We start from the raw sequence: 25,986 nt of genomic DNA, 5'->3' as shown, positions 1-25,986 counted from the left end.
GTTGACAGATGTGAAAATTACCGAACTATCAGTTTAATAAGTCACAGCTGCAAAATACTAACACGAATTCTTTACAGACGAATGGAAAAACTAGTAGAAGCCGACCTCGGGGAAGATCAGTTTGGATCCCGTAGAAATATGGGAACACGTGAGGCAATACTGACCCTACGACTTTTCTTAGAAGCTAGATTAAGGAAGGGCAAACCTACGTTTCTAGCATTTGTAGACTTATAGAAAGCTTTTGACAATGTTGACTGGAATACTCTCTTTCAAATTCTGAAGGTGGCAGGAGTAAATTACAGGGAGCGAAAGGCGATTTACAATTTGTACAGAAACCAGATGGCAGTTATAAGAGTCGAGGGATATGAAAGGGAAGCAGTTGTTGGGAAGGGAGTGAGACAGCGTTGTAGCCTCTCCCCTATGTTATTCAATCTGTATATTGAGCAAGCAGTTAAGGAAACAAAAGAAAAATGCGGAGTAGGTATTAAAATCCATGGAGAAGAAATAAAAACTTTGCGGTTCGCCGATGACATTGTAATTCTGTCAGAGACAGCAAAGGACTTGGAAGAGCAGTTGAAAGGAGGATATAAGACGAACATCAACAAAAGCAAAACGAGGATAATGGAATGTAGTCGAATTAAGTCGGGTGATGCTGAGGGAATTAGATTAGGAAATGAGACACTTGAAGTAGCAAAGGAGTTTTGCTATTTGGGGAGCAAAATAACTGATGATGGTCGAAGTAGAGGTGATATAAAATGTAGACTGAAAATGGCAAGGAAAGCGTTTCTGAAGAAGAGAAATTTGTTAACATCGAGTATAGATCTAAGTGTCAGGAAGTCGTTTCTGAAAGTATTTGTATGGAGTGTAGCCATGTATGGAAGTGAAACATGGACGATAACTAGTTTGGACAAGAAGAGAATAGAAGCTTTCGAAATGTGGTGCTACAGAAGAATGCTGAAGATTAGATGGGTAGATCACATAACTAATGAGGAAGTATTGAATAGGATTGGGGAGAAGAGAAGTTTGTGGCACAACTTGACCAGAAGAAGGGGTCGGTTGGTAGGACATGTTCTGAGGCATCAAGGGAGCACCAATTTAGTATTGGAGGGCAGCGTAGAGGGTAAAAATCGTAGAGGGAGACCAAGAGATGACTACACTAAGCAGATTCAGAAGGATGTGGGTTGCAATTGGTTCTGGGAGATGAAGAAGCTTGCACAGGATAGGTTAGCATGGAGAGCTGCATCAAACCAGTCTCAGGACTGAAGACCACAACAACAACAACAACATTTGAAGCGCCTTGAAGTCATTCAAATTGTTGGTTTGTTAATTTGGTATGAGAGGTAGCAATCATCTATTTGCTTAATTCACAGATGGTTAAATTAAAATGTTAAAATTGAATGGATATGTGGCGTTTAATGCCAAGGAATAATTCTAATACTTGTAACTGCTCTTCATTTCAAATTTTCTTTGTGTGTCTGTGTACGTGTTTGTGCGTGCTAGCTCACGTGATTGGGGCTACGTATGTTTGTTGCCGTTATTAAACATGTTCATTCAGTGCTGTGAGTTCTTGTCTATGTAAGTTGGTAATAGGTTTATGTTACAGGTATCGTAAGTTATTCCAACTGGAAGTGCCATGACGTGGACTATTGTAAAGAGAAAGGCCAGCACGTGCACTGAAGGATGTACCATTTGTAAAACTAATGCCATTAACGTGGCGCATAAACTCCTCCCACAAGTAAAGTACTGTTCTTTATCCCTTGCTTGTCAACGGATTTGCAACGGTGGTATCTGATGTTTAACTGATTGTCTTGAGTGATTTCTCGATTCAGCCGTTTGTGGTATTATGAGGTGTAATTATTTGCTTTAAAGAGAAAAGATCGAAATTCAAGATTCATATAATTCTACGTTCAAATTGTTTATCGCCAATGTTATTTTACTGTCAGCAATCAGAGTTGTGAAGTTGATAATGTTCTTTAATACTGGTTATCGCAGTTTATTTAAAGTTTTCTAAATGGACCATCCGTGTTAAAGTGTTTAATGTTCTGAAGAGGCTAACAGTAAATGTATTTTTAAGGTGTGTTTGTAATGGGGCATGGCACCATACCACTCCCATACCGTTCCCACCATGTCAGTAGTCTGTAAGACTTGACCTCTGACGACGATGATGGAGGCATTTACCGAAAGTTTGTGATTTTAACCAAATTTATCACACTAAGTTAATTGCGAACTTTTTGTCCAATATTCTGATTGGCTTGATGTGGTCCGTCATGAATTTCTCTCCTGTGCCAGCCTCTTCGACTCAGAGTAGCAGTTGCACCCTACGTCCTCCATTATTTGTTGGGTGTATCCAAATCTCTGACATCACCTACAGTTTTCATCCTCTACAGCTCTCTCTATTACCATGGAAATTATTCCTGGATATCTTAACAAGTGTCCAGCCATCCTTCTTTTTTGTGCCGGATCTGCGGCGAACTTTCTCATTCCTGCTTAGGTACATAGCCAACATTATAAAAGATCGGGTATGTAAGACCTCTGGAGAAAAGAAGAGGAAATAAGAAAGACGTGAAAGGTGGACATCTGCTATCAACTTATTTGTTTATCACAACAGAAGAAAAGAAGACTAGGAGGATTGGTAATGGGGAAGACGGAGTCCCAACTGAGAATTTTCGGGAGTTCCAGAATTGTCCTTACAACCAAGGAAAACCTCCAGAAAATCTCGATTAGAATTGGAGGATGGGAGCTATTATTTGTTTTATTGTTGGATAATATGTCCCAGACTAGAAATATGAAAGCCTAATTCACATACAAGTTCATTTCATCAACAGCGTAGCAGAGAAAAGTCGATGATTTGGTGGATATGTGAAGGGTACAAGTATTGCCGTCGGTGTTTCCTACTATTAATCGTTTAATATAGTCATCATGCTAATGTCTTGAAAGCGAGAAAGTTCTGGTTTGGTTTTGTAAATGTTGAATTCATTTTCGAAATAAGACCTTACGTGTGCTCAACGTTTAAACCCACTCACATATCTATAGATGGCAGATTGGTGTATGTGCATTCTGAGGTGTCCTCGGATTATTTTTGACCTTTTTCATTAATTTTTATTTCATGTAGAGCAATAGTGAAAGAAGCGAAACATCGACAACTGGACGTTTGATTGCTTGCTGTAGTTATCGTGTGGCAGTTGGCTGACCTGATAGGATATCGAATAATCGCATATGGGAGGCGGCAGACATGTACAGGCAGCAGTTACACTCTGTCAGGTGGTTGGGTCACATTGCGGCAGGTGGCTGCCGTTTGTCGCCCTAAATCATAGTCATTGCTCCCAAAAGCAAACTAATGAGCAACTTCTGAGCTGCAGCTGGAGAGGCTCACAGTAGGCCCAACAGCAAAATATCCGAAACTAGGAGTATCACTCTCCTAGTGACCTGCGAATATAGCTTCTAGCTTATTAATTGCACCTCGTATGTATGACACACTGTGTGGAGCAAATGACTTATTCAAATGATCTTCGAGCTTAATGCCGAAATAAGCAAAATATGATTTCCGCTTAAATTCTGTTATTGTCGACGTCTTTTACTCATCACTTAATTTACACAACAATGTAACGAAATGTATATGGGCTATTCAAACACTGCGTTCCTGACCTTTGAACCCGGCTTTGATGAAATAACTCCACTCACAAAACGCGGATAAGCACCATCTTCTACCTCTCTCACTCAACAGGTGATTTCTGTGACAATAATGGTGCGCAAGCTTTGAATTTCATTCTCCCTCTACTTCACGATTCTACAGACAAACATATTTACATAAATTTCAATAATAATCAACAGTAATAGCGTGGGGAGCAGGGGTAACTGTGCAGAGACAACTGAGAGTGACGGGAAAAAAATTCACATCATTTTCATGTTCAGGGGCGCTATGTTAGTGAAGAATTCCACTTACTTTCGAAACCCCAGATCCGATGCCGTCCTGTGTAATTCCTCAGTAGCATGAGACGCATTAAACAACTAAGCTCCAACCCGCTGTTTGGGAAGAGGGAGTCCTATTCAGAATATCTATAAGATTCAACAAATGAACGAGACAGATGAAAAAAAACGTGTATAAACTGTTTATTATTTCAAAGGTAATCAACGTAACTTTTGATACAGCTATCCCACTGTGACACAAGACCGCTAATGTCTTCATGGGAAAACGTTTGCAGTTGTCTATGGAAACATTTATGTACCCATGCGCGCCCCTCTTCTTCTGAAGGAAACTGACGACCACGAATGTCTGTCTTCAGGGCTCCAGAAGTATAGCAAACATATGGGGGAAGATCGGTAGAGTAGGGAGGATATGTACGGGCCTGCGGGCGAAACTTCCGCAGCGGAAATCGAAACAGTTTCGCTCTGTTACAGGATAATGCCCGCCCACATATTGCTAAGGTTGTCTTGACTGCGGTGCAGAAGTTTCGCTGGAACCGCGTGACCACTACGGTTACAGGTTCGAATTCTGCCTTGGGTACGGATGTGTGTGACGTCCTTAGGTTAATTAGGTTTAAGTAGTTCTAAGTTCTAGGGGACTCATGACCTCAGATGTTAAGTCCCATAGTGCTCAGGGCCATTTGAACCAACCACTTCATCTCAGAGTAGCACTTGCAATCTACGTCTTCAGTTATCTGCTGGATGTTTTCCAATCTCTGTCTTCCTTTACAGTTTTTGCCTTCGACAACTCCCTCTACTACCATGAAAGTCATTCTCTGGTGTCTAAACAGACGTCCTTTCATCCCGTCCCTTCTCCCTGTCAATATTTCCCACATATTCCTTTCTGATTCTTTCCTTACCTTAACAGTCCACCTAATTTTCAACATTCGTCTGTAGCACCACATCTTAAATGCTTCGATTCTCTTCTGTTCCGGTCCTCCCACAGTCCATGTTTCACTACCATACAATGCTGTACTCCAGACGTACATCTCAGAAACTTCTTCCTCAAATTAAGACCGATATTTGATACTAGTAGACTTCTCTTGGCCAGGAATGTCCTTTTTGCCGTTGCCAGTATGCTTTTGATGTCCTCCTTGCCCTGTCCGTCATTGGTTATTTTACTGCCTAGGTAGCAGAATTCCTTAACTCCAACTACTTCTGACAATCAATCCTAATGTTAAGTTTCTCGCTGTTCTTATTTCTACTACTTCTCATTGCCTTCGTCGTTCTTCGATTTACTCTCAGTCGATAATCCTCATTAGCCTGTTCATTCCGTTCAGCAGATCATGTAATTCTTCTTCACTTTCAGTCAGGATAGCAATATCATCAGCGAATCGTATCACTGATATCCTTTCACCTTGAATTTTAATTCCACTACTGAACCTTTCTTTTATTTCCATCATTACTTCCTCGATGTACAGATTGAACAATAGAGGCGAAAGGCTACATCCTTGTCTTAGACCCTTTTCAATCCGAAGACTTCGTTCTTGGTCGCCACCGCTTATTATTCTCTCTTCGCTGTTGTACATATTGTATATGACCCGTCTCTCCCTATAGCTTACCCCTACTTTTTTCAAAATTTAGAACACCGTGCACCGTTTTACATTGTCGAATGCTTTTTCTAGGTCGACAAATCCTATGAACGTGTCTTGATTTTTCTGTAGTCTTGCTTCCATTGTCAATCACAAAGTCAGAATCGCCTCTCTCGTGCCTTTACCTTTTTTAAACCCAAACATATCGTCATCTAGCGCATCCTCAGTTTTGTTTCCGATTCTTCTGTATATTATTCTTGTAAGCAACTTGGATGCATGAGCTGTTAAGCTGATTGTGCGATAGTTGTCGCATTTGTCAGCTCTTGCCGTCTTTGGAATTGTGTGGATGATGCTTTTCGAAAGTCAGATGATATATCGCCAGACTCATATATTCTACACACCAACGTTAAAAGTCGTTTTTTTGTCACTTCCCCCAACGATTTTAGAAATTCTGATGGAGTTATCTATCCCTTCTGACTCATTTGACCCCTAGTCCTCCAAGGTACTCCCATGGCCAGTAAAATCCCCAGATCTGCTCGTGACAGGGCGTGGGTCAGACGTCAACTCCGTTGCAGTGCCAGTATGCGGGATATGAGTGACCAGCTGGAACAGTCACGGCCCAACTTGGCTTTGGAGGGGACACAGCGCCTTTGTGAGACTCTTCTCAACCGAATCCAAGCCACATAGGTGCACCGTCATTCTGGTAAGTGATGTCATACTGCCAAGTTCGTCTCGCTTTTGTTATCACTGAAATAACATGGAGTACCTTTATTTCGTTTCCTCCTCCCCTCTGTGTGCTTCCATTCGTTTTAGTCAAACTGTATATTTTAAAAAATAAGTTACGTTACCTGGTTCATCTAAAGTATAGTGAGTCACTTTAACATCCGTGTCGTAGCCTTCCGATATTGTCACCGAAGCTACCTCAGTGCCAGGCACCTGAAACAGATACAGAGTAACAGATATATCATCAGGCAACGAAGTAAACAGAAGCTAACCTCCATAGAAAACTCAACGATGTAGATATTGCTGTATTTTCGCTCTTATGTACTTACTCTTTTTAAAGAGTGTAAAACGTACGTCAGAGAAAAATATGGTTGACTCTTGACGAAATACATGAAGTTGTTGTTCTGTGTGTTCTTACCCAGGGCATTTAGTACAGTGTCATAAGAGTACTCCTTAACTGAGCTATATATCGTGTGCTTGTGGTTGTCTTGTGGGTTTAGTTTCTTGGGAAAGAAATACGAAAAGACTCTCCTTCTTTCTTCAATCAAAACTTGCCCTGCGAAGTTCGCTTCAGGAAAAATGTACAGACACACACACATACACACAGTTGTGATGACCACAGCTATGTAATGGAGCTTGACAAGGCAATGAGAGATATTCTTCTTTGTGTTGCTTGTATTTATAAAAAATAGATTAAATCATCCACTTTTTGGGCCTTCCTACATTGCTACTTCCCTCTGACTTGTATTTCTATGGTTTTGTTTGCGGTACATTCTAGAGCCATTGATTTGCTATTTGCATTGTCATCCGTATTCTTAAATATTTTGATTTAAAGCCATTCATCTTACTCTCCTTTCAAATGGCCTTATTCCGTATCTTCATGGGTTTGGTTGGACATTTTTCAAGGGCAGAGGATGGCCGGATTCCGTACCCTTAGATCCCGATACCTCCACTTTAGGGACGGAAATTTGTGTGTCTGTGTCTGGTATTATCCAACATAAACGTATGCGAAACGCTTTCTACAAGTATACGAATCGCGTAACTGAGGTCGTTAATGCGCACGGCGGTTTTGATCGACAGCCAGCCCGGCTCTCCGAGTCCTGCAGCGGCGTGATGGAGCTCGCGGCTGTGAGGACGCGTCTGCCATCAGTCCTAATACTGCTCTAACTTGCAGTTCTGTCCGTGTTTCTGTATTCCGCTATCTTATCAACTATTTACGCCTGGATGTGTGAAAAGCTTCGTTTCCTCACTTTGGATGCTTGCAAGGGAACCTCCCCATCGCACCCCCCTCAGATTTAGTTATAAGTTGGCACAGTGGATAGGCCTTGAAACACTGAACACAGATCAATCGAGAAAACAGGAAGAAGTTGTGTGGAACTATGAAAAGAACTTAAAACTAAATCTGATGGGGCTGCGATGGGGAGGTTCCCTTGTTAGAGTATCCTTCGTTATTGTTTCCAAATTTCTTATTCCGTGCATTAGAACGGGCAGTAAAATTTACCAGTTGTTCTTTCTTTACGTTCTTTTGTAATGCTAATGCGATAGTACCATTGACTAAGTTCAGTATCTCTATCTGATGCCAGAAATTAGTTCCATCTTCAGGTGGTTTATTGGATTGTTACTGGCGCTGCTATTTTTCCACATTTTAGAATTTTTTACTTAATTTTGCTTTCATCACAAAATGTTATCCTTTTGGTTTTGCTACCTGGTAGGTGCTGTAAGTTGAGTAGCACCACCACCGTGTGTCGCTGCGAGTGCCACGGTTGCTGCAAAATGGTCGTGGAAACCAGTGAGCGCAGAGGCGACGAAAACGCCGTCGCGGGCATGAGCGGGCGTATGACGCGCCCGCTCCCGCAGAGAGGCGACGACCACGACAACAGCGGACCATTTCCTGCGCCTCTGGGAAGCGGTAACTCGGCGCAGCCGCTAGTTAGGAAACTGCATACTCACCCACCAACTCCTTCCAGAGTCATGTCACCCTGGCAGCGCCATCCACATGGGGAGGAGTACACCTGGCGACAGGGTGGCGTCGTTCTGCGAGCAGCTACCACGAGACTTGGGCTGCACCACCTACGAGCCCACTGCTGGCTCTAAGGTTCTTGGAACGTCCCAGCTGGTGGCCTACCTACAGGCTCATTTCAGTTGCAGCGCATAAGTGACCAGGGCGGGGCAGTCTCTTCGGCCACTGTACTTACGCAGGCGAACTGACACTGTACGGCTCTGCTTTCTACATCTACATGACTACTCTGTAATTCACATTTAAGTGCTTGGCAGAGGGTTCATCGAACCACAATCATACTATCTCTCTACCATTCCACTCCCGAACAGCGCGCGGGAAAAACGAACACCTAAACCTTTCTGTTCGAGCTCTGATTTCTCTTATTTTATTTTGATCATCATTCCTACCTATGTAGGTTGGGCTCAACAAAATATTTTCGCATTCGGAAGAGAAAGTCGGTGACTGATATTTCGTAAATAGATCTCGCCGCGACGAAAAACGTCTTTGTTTTAATGACTTCCATTCCAACTCGCGTATCATATCTGCCACACTCTCTCCCCTATTACGTGATAATACAAAACTAGCTGCCCTTTTTTGCACCCTTTCGATGTCCTCCGTCAATCCCACCTGGTAAGGATCCCACACCGCGCAGCAATATTCTAACAGAGGACGAACGAGTGTAGTGTAAGCTGTCTCTTTAGTGGACTTGTTGCAACTTCTAAGTGTCCTGCCAATGAAACGCAACCTTTGGCTCCCCTTCCCCACAATATTATCTGTGCGGTCTTTCCAACTGAAGTTGTTCATAATTTTTACACCCAGGTACTTAGTTGAATTGACAGCCTTGAGAATTGTATTATTTATCGAGTAATCGAATTCCAACTGATACTGGTCTTCGAATGACCTTACTAGATGGTAAATTACAGCATCATCTGCGAACAACCTAAGAGAACTGCTCAGATTGTCAGCCAGGTCATTTATATAGATCAGGAACAACAGAGGTCCCAGGACGCTTCCCTGGGGAACACCTGATATCACTTCAGTTTTACTCGATGATTTGCCGTCTATTACTACGAACTGCGACCTTATTGACAGGAAATCACGAATCCAGTCGCACAACTGAGACGATACCCCATAGGCCCGCAGCTTGATTAGAAGTCGCTTGTGAGGAACGGTGTCAAAAGCTTTCCGGAAATCCAGAAATACGGAATCAACCTGAGATCCCCTGTCGATAGTGGCCATTACTTCGTACGAATAAAGAGTTAGCTGCGTTGCACAAGAACGGTGTTTTCTGAAACCATGCTGATTACGTGTCAATAGATCCTTCCCTTCGAGCTGATTCATAATGTTTGAATACGGTAAATGCTCCAAAACCCTACTGCATACCGACGTCAATAATATAGGTCTGTAGTTCGATGGAGTACTCCTACTACCCTACTTAAACACTGGTGCGACCTGCGCAATTTTCCAATCTGTAGGTAATGATCTATCGGTGAGCGAGCTGTTCTATATGATTGCCAAGTAGCGAGCTTTTGTTTCAGCGTAATCTGAAAGGAACCTAATCGGTACACAAACTGGATTTGAAGACGCCCGTATCAAGCGATTTGAGTTGCTTCGCAACCCATAAGGTATCTACTTCTAATAAACTCATGCTAGCAGCTGTTTGACAGTAAACACCGTGTCTGCCCCATCAAACCCTGCCCTGAAGTGCAGAGTCACGCCAAGATGGTGCACATGCTTTCGTCGATATCGCATATCAACATTTAGGCCCTGCCGCCAAAGGGCTCTGGCCGCCTATTGCGTTATCCCGTCTCTAGTGACCTTGATGTCGATGGGACATTAAACCCTAAAGTTCCTTCCTTCCTTCTCTCTGCTGTCAGCACACACCGAGGGGGCGTTACCTCTATGGAATGACTCTACGCGTGGAATAGCCTGTTTCATGTGTTGATGATGTCTTCCTTAACGACCATAGTCAACATCCTGAGGACAACACATCACCTCAACTTAAGACTGTCACTGCAGAGGCCAGATACCTTGAGCGTCTACATTTTGGCGTCAGAAGCATCTCTGAGGCAGCCAGACCCAGCATTACATCATAGGCGCACCGGCTGATTCGAGCGTTACAGTGGGATGGGCGGACTCTCTTTTTCTCCTGCAAAACGAGACAGTTATTGTAACATGAGAATAATATTTATGGAGCGGGTGGAGCTGGCTGATTTGTCCCAATTCCACAGCTATACTAAGGACCAGCATTTGTAATCAGCAAAGTGCTTGCAGTGCAGAGAATTATGCACCATGTGTTGAGTCGTACCATCATTTATTTCAACAGCTTCGTTTGCAGGACCCTTCATTGACTCACGTGCAACAGATTCTAGAGCAGCTCCAATAAATCCTGCAAACTTGTCGATTTTGCAAGGTGGGCGTGGCACATTCATCACGGCACACATTGTTTCTGCTGCAGTGTGTCCTTTGCCAATAGCTCTTAATCCATAAAACCACCTAACATATCTTTACGCTTATCAGAATTCAGAATGAATGAGTATATTTACAACTGGCACAATTGATGATAAGTTTCCTCGCTAGTCCATTTGATAGCTCACAGTTGTAATGTAAATTAACTGGCCCTCTACATATTTTACAACACACACATTCATCTAATACCCTTGTTAGGTTGTGTAAATCTATCAAAATATAACCTAACTTACCATTTACATCACTTTCGTTTCGAGGAAATTGTGTATCAACGTTTTATGTTAATCTTCGAAGCACTAATGGGTGTTTCTCTAGATACTGACGAGTTTGCCTGTATTTCATTGTCTGTAACTTCACACGCCACACGTTGAACAGTGTTTCTATTTATTCGACAATCTATTACCACGAAAGATACGTTTCTTAAAAACACTTCGTTTTGGCGTCATACTTTACTTTTTGAGACATTTACCAATCTATTCGTCACTTTTCCTCAGAAAAAAGTTACCACTTCGGCATGCAACGCGTGTTTATACTATGAAACGACACGATACTGTTTTACACAGTGATACCAATACAAAGACGTAATTTAACCTTTGTAACACAGCAATCCACAGCCTTCTATATAAAAAAATCACCGATTTCATTAGATCTTGAAGTAATGCACGTAAAAATTTTATCATTTTGAACCTGTGTAGATTATATCTAAAAAGTAAAATGAAACACTTTATATCTGACCAGAATGAGATTTTCACTCTGCAGCGGAGTTTGCGCTGATATGAAACTTCCTGGCAGATTAAAACTGTGTGTCCGACCGAGACTCGAACTCGGGACCTTTGCCTTTCGCGGGCATGTGCTCTACCATCTGAGCTACCGAAGCACGACTCACGCCCGGTACTCACAGCTTTACTTCTGCCAGTACCTCGTCTCCTACCTTCCAAACTTCACAGAAGCTCTCCTGCGAACCTTGCAGACCTAGTAGAGCCGGCGTACCTGACACGTTCCACGTCACTGCCAAGTGTCGTATTCATCACCTATGGAACAAGTACTAATCTAATCTAAGCACCGACTGGTCCCGGTTTCACAGCGCAGACGGCGGCAGCGAGAGAACTGCAGGAGGACACCACTCCCTGGGTACACGGTGCCTTCCCGTCACAGAGTGTTTGCCCACCAACCTCTTACAGGAGTGGCACAGGCAACAGACAACCAATCACTACTCGAGTTGGCTTCCCATTAGCCGCTGAGGTAGCGCAGGAAACAGAGTACCTCACAGCCTCCATAACAGCCTCTTCAAAGTGTCCCATGACATCACAAATATGTGACGTCGCTAGCCACCAAGTAACCGAAAATGGCAGTATTTCTGGATTTCCGGAAGGCTTTTCACACTGTACCATAAAAGCGGCCTGTAGTGGAATTGCGTGGCTACGGAATATCGTCTCAGTTATGTGACTGGATTCGTGATTTCCTGTCAGAGAGGTCACACTTCGTAGTAATTGGCGGAAAGTCATCGACTAAACTAGAAGTGATTTCTGGCGTTCCCCAAGGAACTGTTATAGGCCCTTTCCTGCTCCTTACCTGTATAAACGACTTGGGAGACAATCTGAGCTGCCGTCTTAGGACGTTTGCACATCGCACTGTCGTTTATTGTCTGGTTAAGTTACCAGAAGACCAAACAAATTGCAAAATGATTTAGAAAAGATACATTTGTGGCAGTTACCCCTAAATAACGAAGAGTGTGAGGTCATCCACATGAGTGCTAAAAGGAATCCGTTAAACTTCGGTTACACGATAAAGACCGTAAATTTAACTAAATACCTAGGAATTACCAACAACTTAAATTGGAAGGAAAACATAGAAAATTTTGTGGGGAAGGCTAACCAAAGACTGCGTTTTCTCGGCAGGGCACATAGGTAATGGAACACTTTTCCGACTTTGATAAAGATTGAATTGTAGCCTATCGCGATTGCGGTTTATCGTATCGCGACATTGCTGCTCGCGTTGGTCGCGATCCAATGACTTTTAGCAGAATATGGAATCGGTGGGTTCAGGAGGGTAATACGGCAGCCGTGCTGGATCCCAACGGCCTCGTATCACTAGCAGTCGAGATGACAGGCATGGCTGTGACGGATCGTGCAGCCATGTCTCGATCCCTGAGTCTACAGATGGGGACGTTTGCAAGACAACAACCATCTGCACGAACAGTTCGACGACGTTTTCAGCAGCACGGATTATCAGCTCTGAGACCATGGCTGCGGTTACCCTTGACGCTGCATCACGGACAGGAGTGCCTGCGATGGTGTACTCAACGACGAACCTGGGTGCACAAACGACAAAACGTCATTGTTTCGGATGAATCCAGGTTCTGGTTACAGCATCATGATGGTCGCATCCGTGTTTGGCGACATCGCGATGAACGCACATTGGAAGCGTGTATTCGTCATCGCCATACTGGCGTATCACCCGGCGTGATAGTATGAGGTGCCATTGGTTACACGTCTCGGTCACCTCTTGTTCGCATTGACAGCACTTGAATGTGTTACGACCCGTGGCTCTACCCTTCATTCGATCCCTGTGAAACCCTACACTTCAGCAGGATAATGCACGACCGCATGTTGCAGGTCCTGTACGGACCTTTCTGGATACAGAAAATGTTCGAGTGCTGCCCTGGTCAGCACATTCTCCAGATCTCTCACCAATTGAAAACGTCTGGTCGATGGTCGGCGAGCAACTGGCTCGTCACAATACGCCAGTCACTACTCTTGATGAACTGTGGTATCGTGTTGAAGCTGCACGGGCAGCTGTACCTGTACACGCCATCCAAACTGTGTTTGACTCAATGCCCAGGCGTATCAAGGCCGTTATTACGACCAGAGGTGGTTGTTCTGGGTGCTGATTTCTCGGGATCTATGCACCCAAATTGCGTGAAAATGTAATCACATGTCAGTTCTAGTATAATATATTTGTCCAATGAACACCCATTTATCATCTGCATTTCTTCTTGGTGTAGCAGTTTTAATGGCCAGTAGTGTATATGCGCGGTGTGGGGTCGTTACCAGATAGGATCGACGGAGTACATTGGAGAAGTTCATAGAGAGGCAGTACGTTTTGTACTATCGTGAAATAGAGGACAGAGTGTCAATTTTGGATGGACATCATTAAAATAAAGGCATTTGCCGTTGCGGAGGAATCTTTTCACGAAATTCCAGTCACCAACTTTCTCCTCCGAATGCGAAAATATTTTGTTGACGCCGACCTACACAGGGAGAAACGATCACCATGATAGCATAAGGGAAATCAGGGCTCATATGGAAAGATATAGGTGTTCGTTCTCTCCGCGAGCTATACGAGATTGGCATAATAGATAATTGTTAAGGTGGTTCGATGAACGCTCTGCCAGGCATTTAAACGTGATTTGCTGAGTATCGATGTAGATCAATGTGTAGATGGTGGAAAACAGTCACCAGTAGGCAGCAGTGAACTGGCGTGAAGCAGTTACAGTGACTCGACCCAATAGCGAAAATTATATTGTCGAAAATGACACCGGCCATAGAAGCCTACGAACTTGTATCATGTGTTTATAGTTTCTTCTAAACGTTTAAGGTGCACCTCCCCGTTCCCCAATTTTCATGTATCTGGAGTGAGATCGTACCCAGTTAATGTGTTATATTAGGATCTTGGTTACTTTGGAAAGTAATATAAACTAAGGGAAGAACACCTGTTGACAATATTTCGGAAAGATAGTCACTTATTCCAAAAGCGAAGTTGGTTAACTAAATGCTGCAAAATTTCGTTATGGACCATGTAAATGACAGTATCTTGGGATGCAGAAAGCATACCTCCTAGCGCCTACAAGGCGGAACAAAGCAGCGTCTGACAGCTCCGTGAGAAGCTGTCGACGCTGAGTGTGTTAAGCCAGTGTACTCACTATCTCGTCCGCGGCAACTGTCTTGTGAGACGCAGCCTGCAGAAACCTGGGAGCCGTGGGGGGCGACGTCTGCTGGTTCACGTTGATGGTAATGGTGGCCGGGTTAGACGACAGCTGAGGAGTGCCGTTGTCCTGCGGAAAACAAAATTTACACAATGGCACCACAAAACACTGCAGCGCAGCAAAATTGTGGTCTAACATGGTAATGTGTTTGTTTAAAATTACTGCGGCGTCCTACACAAATCTCTAATAACTCTGAATGTCTGTTTTAGAACGGAGCAACCAGAGAAGTGGATCTAAGTGAAACAGTTCTCAAAGACGTAGGACAAATTTTTTATACGTGTCTTCATTTAATCATTAGTTAAAAAGCTTATAGCGAATACAACATTTTTGGTAACATTTTCGGAGAACATCGATCTTGTGAGCGATATGAAATTAGTGAAAAACAGTGTAGGTCGCAATGGTTGTTTTATTTAAAATGACCGGTTTCGGCCTAGACTTAAGCCATATTCAGAAAAGCACCATCAGCCAAAGTTGACAATGTTCAGAACAGTCAGTTTCAGCGACTGTGGTGTACTGACTCTTGCAGTCTAGACTGTTTTTTTACTAATTTTTACAATGAATATTTACGTGGACGTATGCTGCTTGCATACGACAATTCAAGTCTGTTATAGACAAGCAGCAACAAAAAAGAAAATCAATTTGCAAGGTATATTGTACGTGCATAGGTCTCATCAAGGCAATGAAGCTGGGCCGAAGCCACATGATACATGTTTTTCGTCTTACATGATACACACATCCTGACAAAACAAATGAATTACACAGAAGACGTGGTCCGATGTCAATGCAACTTCCTACTCGTACACGCCAGCGGTGAGCATGTACATGCTTAGAGTTTCAACTCTCCGTGACATCTAGAACGCCGACAAGAGTGCACCAATGTGATTCGAGTTAAGAGTTGTTACTGGGAATGGTACGATATACGGACGTACGTGAATAGCGACAGATATTGAGTGAAGGACAGGCATATGTCGTGCGCTCGTGTGATACAGCATCATCAGCGCCAGAGTTTGCAAGGGTCTTCATAGCTGATCGCCATTTGGCGAGATGGTCGAATGGCACGATTCGCAGATTGTGTGGTATTCGGAAATTGCAGTGGTCCGATGCTGGACTGCATTGTAACGCGAGGGCAGGCGTACCCTTCAAGGTCCCAGTAGCCCAAGCTTCGCCACCACAAGGGAGAATGGCCGTGTTGTGCGTTAATCACATCGTAACTTCCTCACATCTAGTTTTCCCAGAGGTCAGTTTCTAGCCAGTTTATCCATTTTTCTGTGAATGGTTCGTATTAGAGTTTTCCCATCGCGGCATATTAAAACTTGTTCTTGAATTCTGGCAAGGGAATGATGCAACCCGACTTGTCGAAACCTACGCTGAAATTTTTCGCTCAAGAGCAATACATCCAAAGAAATGCGCTGTCCAAATTTTAGCTTCTACGGTGCACTGGAAGAATTTTCTTTAAATAAAATGTTAAAGTCAATCATTTTTGCCGCACGTATCGTACATCCGTTATGGCGCCTTCCGTAACCACCTGGGCGTACGTCGGCTCCACATAATGCCACCCCAAAACAACAGGGAACCTCCATCTGGCTGCACTCGCTGGACAGTGTGTCTAAGGTGTTCAGCCTGACTGGGTTGCCTCCAAACACTCCGGCGATTGTCTGGTTGAAGGCATATGTGACACTCATAGGTGAAGAGAACGTGATGCCAATCCTGAGCCGTCCATTCGGCATGTTGTTGGGCCCATCTTTACCGCGCTGCATGGTGTCATGGTTGCAAAGATGGACCTCGCCATGGACGTCGGGAGTGAAGTTGCTCATCATGCGTCCTATGGCGCACAGTTTGAGTCGTAACACGACCTCCTGTGGCAGCACGAAAAGCATTATTCAACATGGTGGCGTTGCTGTCGGGGTTCCTCGAGCCATAATCCGTAGGTAGCGGTCATCTACTGCAGTAGTAGCCGTTGGACGGCCAGAGCGAGGCATGTCATCGACAGTTCCTGTCTCTCTGTATCTCGCCCATGTCCGAGCAACGTCGCTTTGGTTCACTCCGAGACGCCTGGACACTTCCCTTGTTGAGAGCCCTTCCTGACACAGAGTAACAATGCGGACGCGATCGAACCGCGGTATTGACCGTCTAGGCATGGCTGAACTACAAACACGAGCCGTGTATCTCCTTCCTGATGGAATGACTGGAACTGATGGGCTGTCGGACCCCCTCCGTCTAATAGGCGCTGCTCGTGCATGGTTGTTTACATCTTTGGGCGAGTTTAGGGACTGTGTCTGTGATATAATATCTATAGTCAATGTCTGTCTTCAGGAGTTCTGGGAACCGGGTGATACAAAACTTTTTTGATGTGTGTATTTTGTAACAATTCTTACGGTAATTTTTGAGTAACGTATATTTCGCTAACAATGAAACAGTTACTTGTTTTATGATTAAATTGTCTCGAGATATTTGAGTCCCATCTTTATCTACGATGATTATGGAAGCTGAAGAAATGAATTAAAATTTGTATAAGAGCCAGGCGTTGAATCCTGGTGTCCTTCCCTCCTAGGCAGAAATGCAGCACTACGGCTAGGGTTGTTGCACGGATAACCGAAGTTAAATGCGCTCCCCAACACGAACTTCAATTCATATCCTCTTATATTTGTCCCCTCTTAGATCGTCACTAAGATGAGACTCAGGTGTCTGGAGGAAAATTTAATTATGAGATCTATAGATCACGTACACCTGAGGTTCAGGATCTCCGGATTGTGTACAGTGCTGGGTGGTATTCCAAGGCCGGAGACCCTCAGCAATAGTGACGATTTAAGAGGGGGAAATAAGCTTAAGAAATGAAATGAAGTTTGTGTTTGGGAGGTCTTTTAGCATAGGCGGTCCGTGCAGCAGCGCTCGGTATAGTGTAGTGGCGGTGTGATGGTTACCATTATTCTCTAGTAAGGAGGAAGACTTGGTTTAAAGTCTCGACTGTAGTGCAAATTTTAATTCATATCCTCAGCTTCCATCAATATCATAGTTACTTGCTTGTTACGTGTGGTCGTATGGCAAAATATTAATGCATTCAGGCATTTCACAACAATTGCTAGTTTTATCCATACAAAACAAGAATGAAGTAAGAAATGGTCGTGGCCCTTGTTCTGCACATGGTGCTCCGTACCAAGCATGCTTGATCAAATTCGTAAAATGTGGAGATGCAAACTGAAATGGCTCCGAGCACTATGCGACTCAACTGCTGAGGTCATCAGCCCCCTAGAACTTAGAACTACTTAAACCTAACTAACCTAAGGACATCACACACGTCCATGCCCGAGGCAGCATTCGAACCTGCGACCGTAGCGGTCGCGCGAGTCCAGACTGTAGCGCCTAGGACCGCTCGGCCACCTCGGCTGGCGATGCAAACTGACAATGCAGATATGATCGAAGTTTAACAATATTGTACCGCTGATAACCTGAAATGACAAAGAGCTGTCGTAAATTATACAGTCCGACAATTCTCTGAAAGCCGAGCGGTCTTAGGCGCTGCAATCGTGGACTGTGCGGCTGGTCCCGGCGGAGGTTCGAGTCCTTCCTCGGGCATGGGTGTGCGTGTGTTTGTCCTTAGGATAATTTAGGTTAAGTAGTGCGTAAGCTTAGGGACTGATGACTTCAGCCGTTAAGTCCCATAAGATTTCTACATCTACATCTACATCTACATCCATACTCCGCAAGCCACCTGACACACATCTGAACATTTGAACAATTCTCTGAAAAATGCTTTACACTATTGGAAAATATTTTTATCGCTAGGCTGAATGACGTTGTCAGTTCCGAGTTGAATGCAAATTATATTAATACTTTTTTCGTCATCCTTCTTAAGACAGAAGTGTCGTTATCTCCAGGCCAAGACTCCAACAAAGGCAATGAACTACACTCCTGGAAATAGAAAAAAGAACACATTGACACCGGTGTGTCAGACCCACCATACTTGCTCCGGACACTGCGAGAGGGCTGTACAAGCAATGATCACACGCACGGCACAGCGGACACACCAGGAACCGCAGTGTTAGCCGTCGAATGGCGCTAGCTGCGCAGCATTTGTGCACCGCCCCCGTCAGTGTCAGCCAGTTTTCCGTGGCATACGGAGCTCCATCGCAGTCTTTAACACTGGTAGCATGCCGCGACAGCGTGGACGTGAACCGTATGTGCAATTGACGGACTTTGAGCGAGGGCGTATAGTGGGCATGCGGGAGGCCGGGTGGACGTACCGCCGAATTGCTCAACACGTGGGGCGTGAGGTCTCCACAGTACATCGATGTTGTCGCCAGTGGTCGGCGGAAGATGCACGTGCCCGTCGACCTGGGACCGGACCGCAGCGACGCACTGATGCACGCCAAGACCATAGGATCCTACGCAGTGCCGTAGGGGACCGCACCGCCACTTCCCAGCAAATTAGGGACACTGTTGCTCCTGGGGTATCGGCGAAGACGCGTTTGAATTGCTTCGATATCTTCCTTTAATCCGACATGGTGAGGGATCCCACACACTCAAGCAATACTCAAAAACGGGTCACACTGTTGTTGTATACGTGGTCTCTTTAACAGATGAGCTACACTTTTCTGGAATTCTCCCAATAAACAGAAGTCGCCTATTCACCTGCAATACTAATGACCTGGGAGGCCGTCCCCTCTGACATCGCTTAGCACCGCTACCCCTACGTATTTAATGGACGTGACTGCGTGAAGCAGCCCACCACTGATGCTGTGTTCGAATATCATTACGTGATTGCTTCGTCTGCTCACCTGCATTAACTAACCACCTCCACAGAATCGTGAGCTCACTGCCTCCATCCGTCCTGGATATACCCCAATCCACTCCACCCACTCACTCTGTCACAGTGCTACAGATGAACGTATGGTCAGATTTGTTACCATAGTCTTGTAAAATATCCATATTTTCCATCTCCTCAAACGCTACCCCAAATCTCCTTAGCTGACTACTTTGTATTCCACCTCAATACAACTTCCGCCCAATGCAGTTGCCGCCAACATTTATAACTAAGCCTATTTTATCTGCGACCTCGTATTAATGTTCCTTTAATCTTCCGTCTTCTCTTTTCTTCTTTAGTAACTCCAAATGGTGCGACAGGTAACAGTATGGTCTGCTACTGCGCCTCTATAAATACCTCACATTTTCCATCTATGCCCCTCCAAGCATTCCATGTCCCTTTTTCAGCATTATATACGTCGCCTTCCCTCTGAGAACATGAACTCATCCCTAAAATCCATCCTTCCGTCCATTCATCACCTACCACACCCATTCCATTCCAAATGAAGTCTCTTTGCGCCTCCATTTGACAGTCTCTTCGCACGCCGGCAACCACGTCCTTTCCCCTATATTTTTGCAGTACTTCCGACATCAACAATTGCTAGCCCCCACCATATAACAGGTGATCAAAACGTTTCCGTTTGAGGGCGTTGCAGCTGTGTATATTCAACTCAGCAGCGACATGTAGAAAAGGGGTTAGTGTGGCATTCATGCTTTCCGACGCGCGTGTGGTGAATGTGGGAACATGAACTATAGCGACGTTATTACCAAACACGTCCAATCGGGACCAACGTGCTGTTATTCTTTCCTTGGCTGCTGAAGGACAAACAACGGTAGACAACCATTGGAGAATGAAGAGTGCGTATGGGGCAGCACGTCTGTCGAAAACCAGACTGTGGAATTGTGCGCCAAGTTCCGTGCTGCACGCGTTTCGACAAGACGCCAGTTGATCTGGGAGGCCAGCCTCATCCATTAGCACTCCGTCTTCAGGCCACAAGTGGCCCATCGGGACCATCCGACCGCCGTGTCATCCTCAGGTTAGGATGCGGATAGGAGGGGCGTGTGGTGAGTACACCCCTATCCCAGTCGTTATGATGGTTTTCATTGACCGGAGCCACTACTATTCGGTTGAGTAGCTCCTCAGTTGGCATCACGAGGCTGAGTGCACCCCAAGAAATGGCAACAGCACATGCCGTCCCGGATGGTCACCCATCCAAGTACCGGCCACGCCCGACAGCGCTTAACTTCGGCGATCTGACGGGAACCGGCGTATCCACTGCGGCAAGGCCGTTGCCAGTTTCATCCAGTAGAGAAAATTAAATAGAAACGAGCGGTTGATAATATGATTAGGGCGGACTGGAACATAACCATTAGCGCGCTAACAAAGGACTTCGACATCAACTTCGATAGCGTGCAGCACGTAATCTGGGTAGAGCCAGGCTACCGTGAAGTCTGCAAGCAGTGGATATACGGGCTGCTGAATGCCCAACAAAAACCAAACCAGATGGCTGCTTGCCTGAAGCACCTGATGCGTTTGAGTGTTGAAGGCGACACGGTCACTGAACGCATCGTTACATGCGACGGAAGCAGGTGGGTGCCACTGTAGCGCCGGAAATGCATATACTCCTATTTCCATCTATTGTACTATACTTTTTTCCTTATTTTGTTACCTGAAAATACGAAATTTCTGTGTCTTTATATATTGTAATTGTGGTTTGTTTTGTAAATATTATTTGTATTTTTACGCCGAGTCTGGCCTAGGGAAAACTATGCTATCGAACGATTACATCGATAGGTCGTGTGGAGAACCAAAGTGTTTAGGATCTTTGGTAGGGTTAACTCTGTCGCGTGGCGCGCGGGCAGAGAGCAGAGCAGAGTCTGGCTGGAGTAGGGCGGTGGAGCAGGTGTGTTGTGTGACGCTCCCGCGAGTTGCCGCGCTTTCGGAGTTTGGCAGCATGTAATTGCGCTCGACTTGCTATGATAGTTTCTGACACGGTGGCGCGGCCTTTAAACATTAGCTGGCGCACATCAAGAGCCCGTTTCGCCCGGTGACCGTGTCGAGAAGAAGGGGCGCCAACATCCAGCTTCTGCAACAACTACGGCCGACAATGAGTGACTGTCGCCACCTCCCCGATCGACGGCTTCAAACCTTCAATCAACCAACAAGGAAGACTGGAAGCACGTAAAGTTTTATAACTGTATGGCAGACCTCAGATTTTCAGACTGTTGCATCACAAAAATACAGCAACTTAGCATGAACCTTTGTTGCTGATTGTCCCAATTGCATTACCAAGCAGGGTCGCTTCCTTTTCTGGAATGAACCCGAGTGTCGTTGAAATTCATACGCCAGCATTAAAGCAATATCATTCCATTTCACTGCTTGAATTTCAAAGTTCAGTTAAAGTATTCATAGCTGGCTACAATATCTAGATTACACAAGCAGAAATGCGAGTTTTGTTACCATATTTTAGCTTACCTATGACTGTAGCTCAGCTTGGTACGTACTAAATTTTACTATTGTTAATTGTCCAGAATCATTTAATTCAAGTTCAAAGTTAAATATCTTATTTACAAATTGCGTAGATTCAAGTAGCTTTTGAAATGATTCTTGAGGTAGCACAAGACTAACCTTGTTTTATTGAATTTCGTAGTGCTTCCGAAACAAAGGCCACTATTAATTTCAGTCACTAAATTAACTTTCAAATTTCCAGTTTTATAAATTCTTTTGCTAAATTAAGTCAGAGTGTAGCGAAATTTATTACTTCTGACAAACATTCAGTTTTCCCGCAGCACGTGTCAACCTTCAGTTGCCACGTTTTTAGTGCTAATTATTTGCAGTTACTATAGTAGTTGTCCATGGGACGGGCGACTGTAATTTCCCCCAAATCTCAAATATCTAATTAACGCCAATTAATTCTTAACGTAACGACTGCACATTTACTTTCTTTATTAATTTCACCCTCTTCTCTAAATTAATTTCTCCCAATTTCATTTGCATTTTTCCTTTCATTTAGATGTAACCCTTTCCTCCCTCTTTACCGACAGATTGACTTCGGTGAACATTTTTCACTGTCATTAAGGTCGATAAGTGAGGGGAAGGTTACATCACCATTGGCAACCCTGGCATCGTCGGTGATGCATTGGTGTCATCCGCCGTCCTCTTGTCCCAAGAGGTTCAAGGGCTGGAAAGGTGACGCTCATCCCGTTCTTTGATTACCGGAGCCCAAAGCTTGCTGATCCGAAGGAACCTGGAGTCTAATCACTGTGAATGGTACCGCATATCGCCGCAGTTAAAGCGGTATGCCCTCGAAAACTTTGACAAGGGATGCTGCTGATCCATGATACCGCACAGCCCAAGACGGCAAATGTCGCAACGCAGAAATTACGCCAACTGAAGTGGGAGACATTGGAGCACTCGCCAAAAGTTCGTATCTCTAGTACGCGAATTTCACGTCATCGGTCCCTCAGAAAAGGCATGAGGGGTCGACGATTCCTGTCAGAGAGGATGTGTGGCAGGCAGTTTCGGACTTGTGCACGCAGCAGGATACAGTCTTTTACCAAACTGGTGCCCTCAATCCGGTGCGTCGGTGGCTCGATTGCGTCAATACTCCTGGCGATTTTGCCTTATTGGCATACCTATTCTGGACTTTACGGCCTTAGCAAGGAAAGTTTTTGATCGCCTCTTATAGAATCCTCATAATAGATAGAGTTTACATCCCGTCCCGTCATCTTGTCATAAATATCACCATCTATTACTAACGCCATAAGTTATTTTGTATTACTGTAGAAATCCTGCACAATCCGATGGTTAAAAGGTGCTAAGTTGGCCGACTGGCCACCAGTAGGCGGAATGAAAGTGACAGTAAAACAAAAATAATTTGACGATTCTGGAAAAGTATTTAAGATATTCTCCTCACTGATGCTGCTATAAAGTGACTATCGCCTTATTCAGACACCACAGACATTCATATGAAATATCAGTCGTCTCAATGAGGACAACAGCCGGCCGCTGTGGCCGAGCGGTTCTAGGCGCTGCAGTCTGGAACCGCGAGACCGCTACCGTCGCAGGTTCGAATCCTGCCTCGGGCATGGATGTGTGTGACGTCCTTAGATTAGTTAGGTTTAAGTAGTTCTAAGTTCTAGGGGACTGATGACCTCAGAAGGTAAGTCCCATAGTGCTCAGAGCCATTTGAATGAGGACAACTGATAACTGGGCAACAGTTTGAACACTAAAATACGAAATAAATTGGTTATCCGTATATACAGGCACTTGTGTGGGAACGACTTTCCCGCAGGCGTGCAAGGTTTCTTCTCGCGTTACCTGGACCTACGATGTTGCATTGTCGTCAGTTTCTCAGACGCTTTGGTCTTCAATAGACAACGGGCTCCAGGGCGAATCACGTCCCCTTCTCGAGCTCACAAACTTGTACTGCAGGCCTTCCGTTGGGAGACACACTCTTTGTCCTCACAAAGAACGCAAACAGAGGCAGTTCACTCTGGAACAGTTCCTACAAGTTCCTGACGTTTGTGAGAAATGGGTCTGCTGGAGAGAGTGCACTTATTCCTACCGTCGATAAGCTGTCGCAATGTTCTCTGTGAGGACTACAACTACTGTGTCTTGCCACACTCTGCACGGTTACTATCGTACTCCGTGGATCATTTGCACTTTAAATCATAATGATGTGAACAAGCCAGTTTGCAGTCACGTCACACATTAGTTTGTAAATATGGCTACAAGCTGAACACTTCCAAGTCTTTTATTTACTTAAAAAAAAAAAATGGCTCCGAGCACTATGGGACGTAACTTCTGAAGTCATCAGTCCCCTAGAACTTATAACTACTTAAACCTAACTAACCTAAGGACATCACACATATCCATCCCCGAGGCAGGATTTGAACCTGCGACGGTAGCGCGGTTCCAGACTGTAGCGCCTAGAACCGCTCGGCCACTCCGGCCGGCTTACTTTTTTCAAATTATGGAGATGTGAGGTAGCAATTTCTATCCATTACCTTTAAAAATTAAAATAATGGAAATTCTTCTGCAGAATAGAAACAGTTCTCGAGTAGAAACTTTATCAATTTGTTTTTAAATTTTAATTCTCTTCCTGTCAAGCATTTTATATCGCTGAGTAAACTTTTGTTGCTTCATTGTGCACATCTTTTTGTGCTAAAGACAACTTTAATGTGGAGAATGAATGTCATTTTCTGGTACTGTAATTATGTACATCATGAGGGAATAAATATACTATGAAGCGATAGTCAAAATGCCCAGCTCCTTACAAATATGTCCACAAAATGATCGTGAGTGAGCACCACTTATTAATTTTAAAGCACTTTTTTGAGAAATGAATACTCTCTTTCTTAAAGATGAATGTCCCCAGAATATTCTCAATTTGACAGTACTGAGTGAAACAAAATATCTCAGCTTATTGATTTGTCTCTCCCCAAGATTTGCAATGATTCTAAGCGCAAATGTAGATGAACTAAGTTATTTTAGGAGTTCCAAAATGTGCTTTTTTCCAATTTAAAGTCTCATCGGTATGGACACTTAAGAATTTTGTAGGTCCCACCCTGTTTGTTATTTCCTCACCATGCGTTACACTTATCATTGGTGTAATACCTCTAGATGGAAAGAACTGAATATCTTGTGGCTTTTTGAAATTGAGACAGACTTTTCGCAAAAAAAATCAATGGTACTTTTAAGAATATTTTTTACAATTTCCTCTGTTGCTGTACGTATCATTGGATTTATCACAAAACCAGTGTGATCCGCAAAAATAGCTGATTCTGCTTGTCGTGTATTACACTGCAGATCGTTTACGTACATGAGGAACAACGGTTGGCCTACGAGTGAGCCGTGCGGTCAGTAGAAGGCGTACAGAGAGAGACGTGTCTGCTGCGAAGGTAGTGTCTCCGAGCACTTCTAGACTGCGCTGCTACAACTTGCTGCGCAGTCACGTTGAAGACCATTGTCCCCCTATCGGGCCACGTGTGGTGTCATTAGTAGACAATAGCCTACCTTTGCTGTCATCGTGAAGGTTGTGGTCTCCTTGAGTTCGATAGCCGTCGTGCTGTACACGTGGATCTCGTAGTTCCGGCTTCCCAAGTAGGTCGCTTCTCCACGGAACAGTTTGGCTCCATCTCCGTCGAAGTCGATGGTGATGTCCGAATTGCTGAAGTCGATGTCCGTCACCTTGATCACGTCCACAAGGCAAGAGAGATCGATGTCTGAAGGCAGCGGCATGGGTAGGTCGAACGGGTAGCTGGATTTGTCGAACTCTGGCGCATGGTTGTTCGTATCCTTCACCGTAACCTTGAAGCCCTGAGGACACAGATGTGGGGCATGAAGAGTACAGCATGCCATGCAATACACAACAGATCAGTTTACTTTAAGAAACTGTCATCTTTGACCGCTTAAGGACTTTGAATATTATTGTCAGTTAGCATTGTTTTATCTTTCCGGGAATGAAACGGTACGATTTGGTTTTCAACTCACAGAAATGGAAAGTCGTCCC

The 25,986-nt window shown here is 44.4% G+C and overlaps 1 protein-coding gene and 1 pseudogene across 18 annotated transcripts in view; both read right to left on the bottom strand.

The window, feature by feature from the left end:
- Window positions 1–25,986, bottom strand: part of LOC126284515 (mucin-17-like) — a 321,811-nt gene that overhangs the window by 195,441 nt on the left and 100,384 nt on the right. For all 18 annotated transcript variants that reach the window (XM_049983502.1, XM_049983491.1, XM_049983495.1 and 15 more), the window contains exons 4-6: window positions 25,491–25,793; window positions 14,609–14,740; window positions 6,344–6,431 (exon numbers count right to left, since the gene is read on the bottom strand). In XM_049983502.1, the coding sequence (XP_049839459.1) occupies window positions 6,344–6,431; window positions 14,609–14,740; window positions 25,491–25,793 (523 nt within the window). The remainder of the gene's footprint in view (window positions 1–6,343; window positions 6,432–14,608; window positions 14,741–25,490; window positions 25,794–25,986) is intronic.
- LOC126285472 (5S ribosomal RNA) lies at window positions 20,649–20,766 on the bottom strand (annotated as a pseudogene).

Source organism: Schistocerca gregaria, chromosome 8 (genome assembly GCF_023897955.1).
Source record: "Schistocerca gregaria isolate iqSchGreg1 chromosome 8, iqSchGreg1.2, whole genome shotgun sequence".
NCBI classification, from domain to species: Eukaryota; Metazoa; Arthropoda; class Insecta; order Orthoptera; family Acrididae; genus Schistocerca; species Schistocerca gregaria.
Note: the sequence above shows the minus strand (reverse complement) of the source record. Positions and strands in the feature narration are given on the sequence as shown.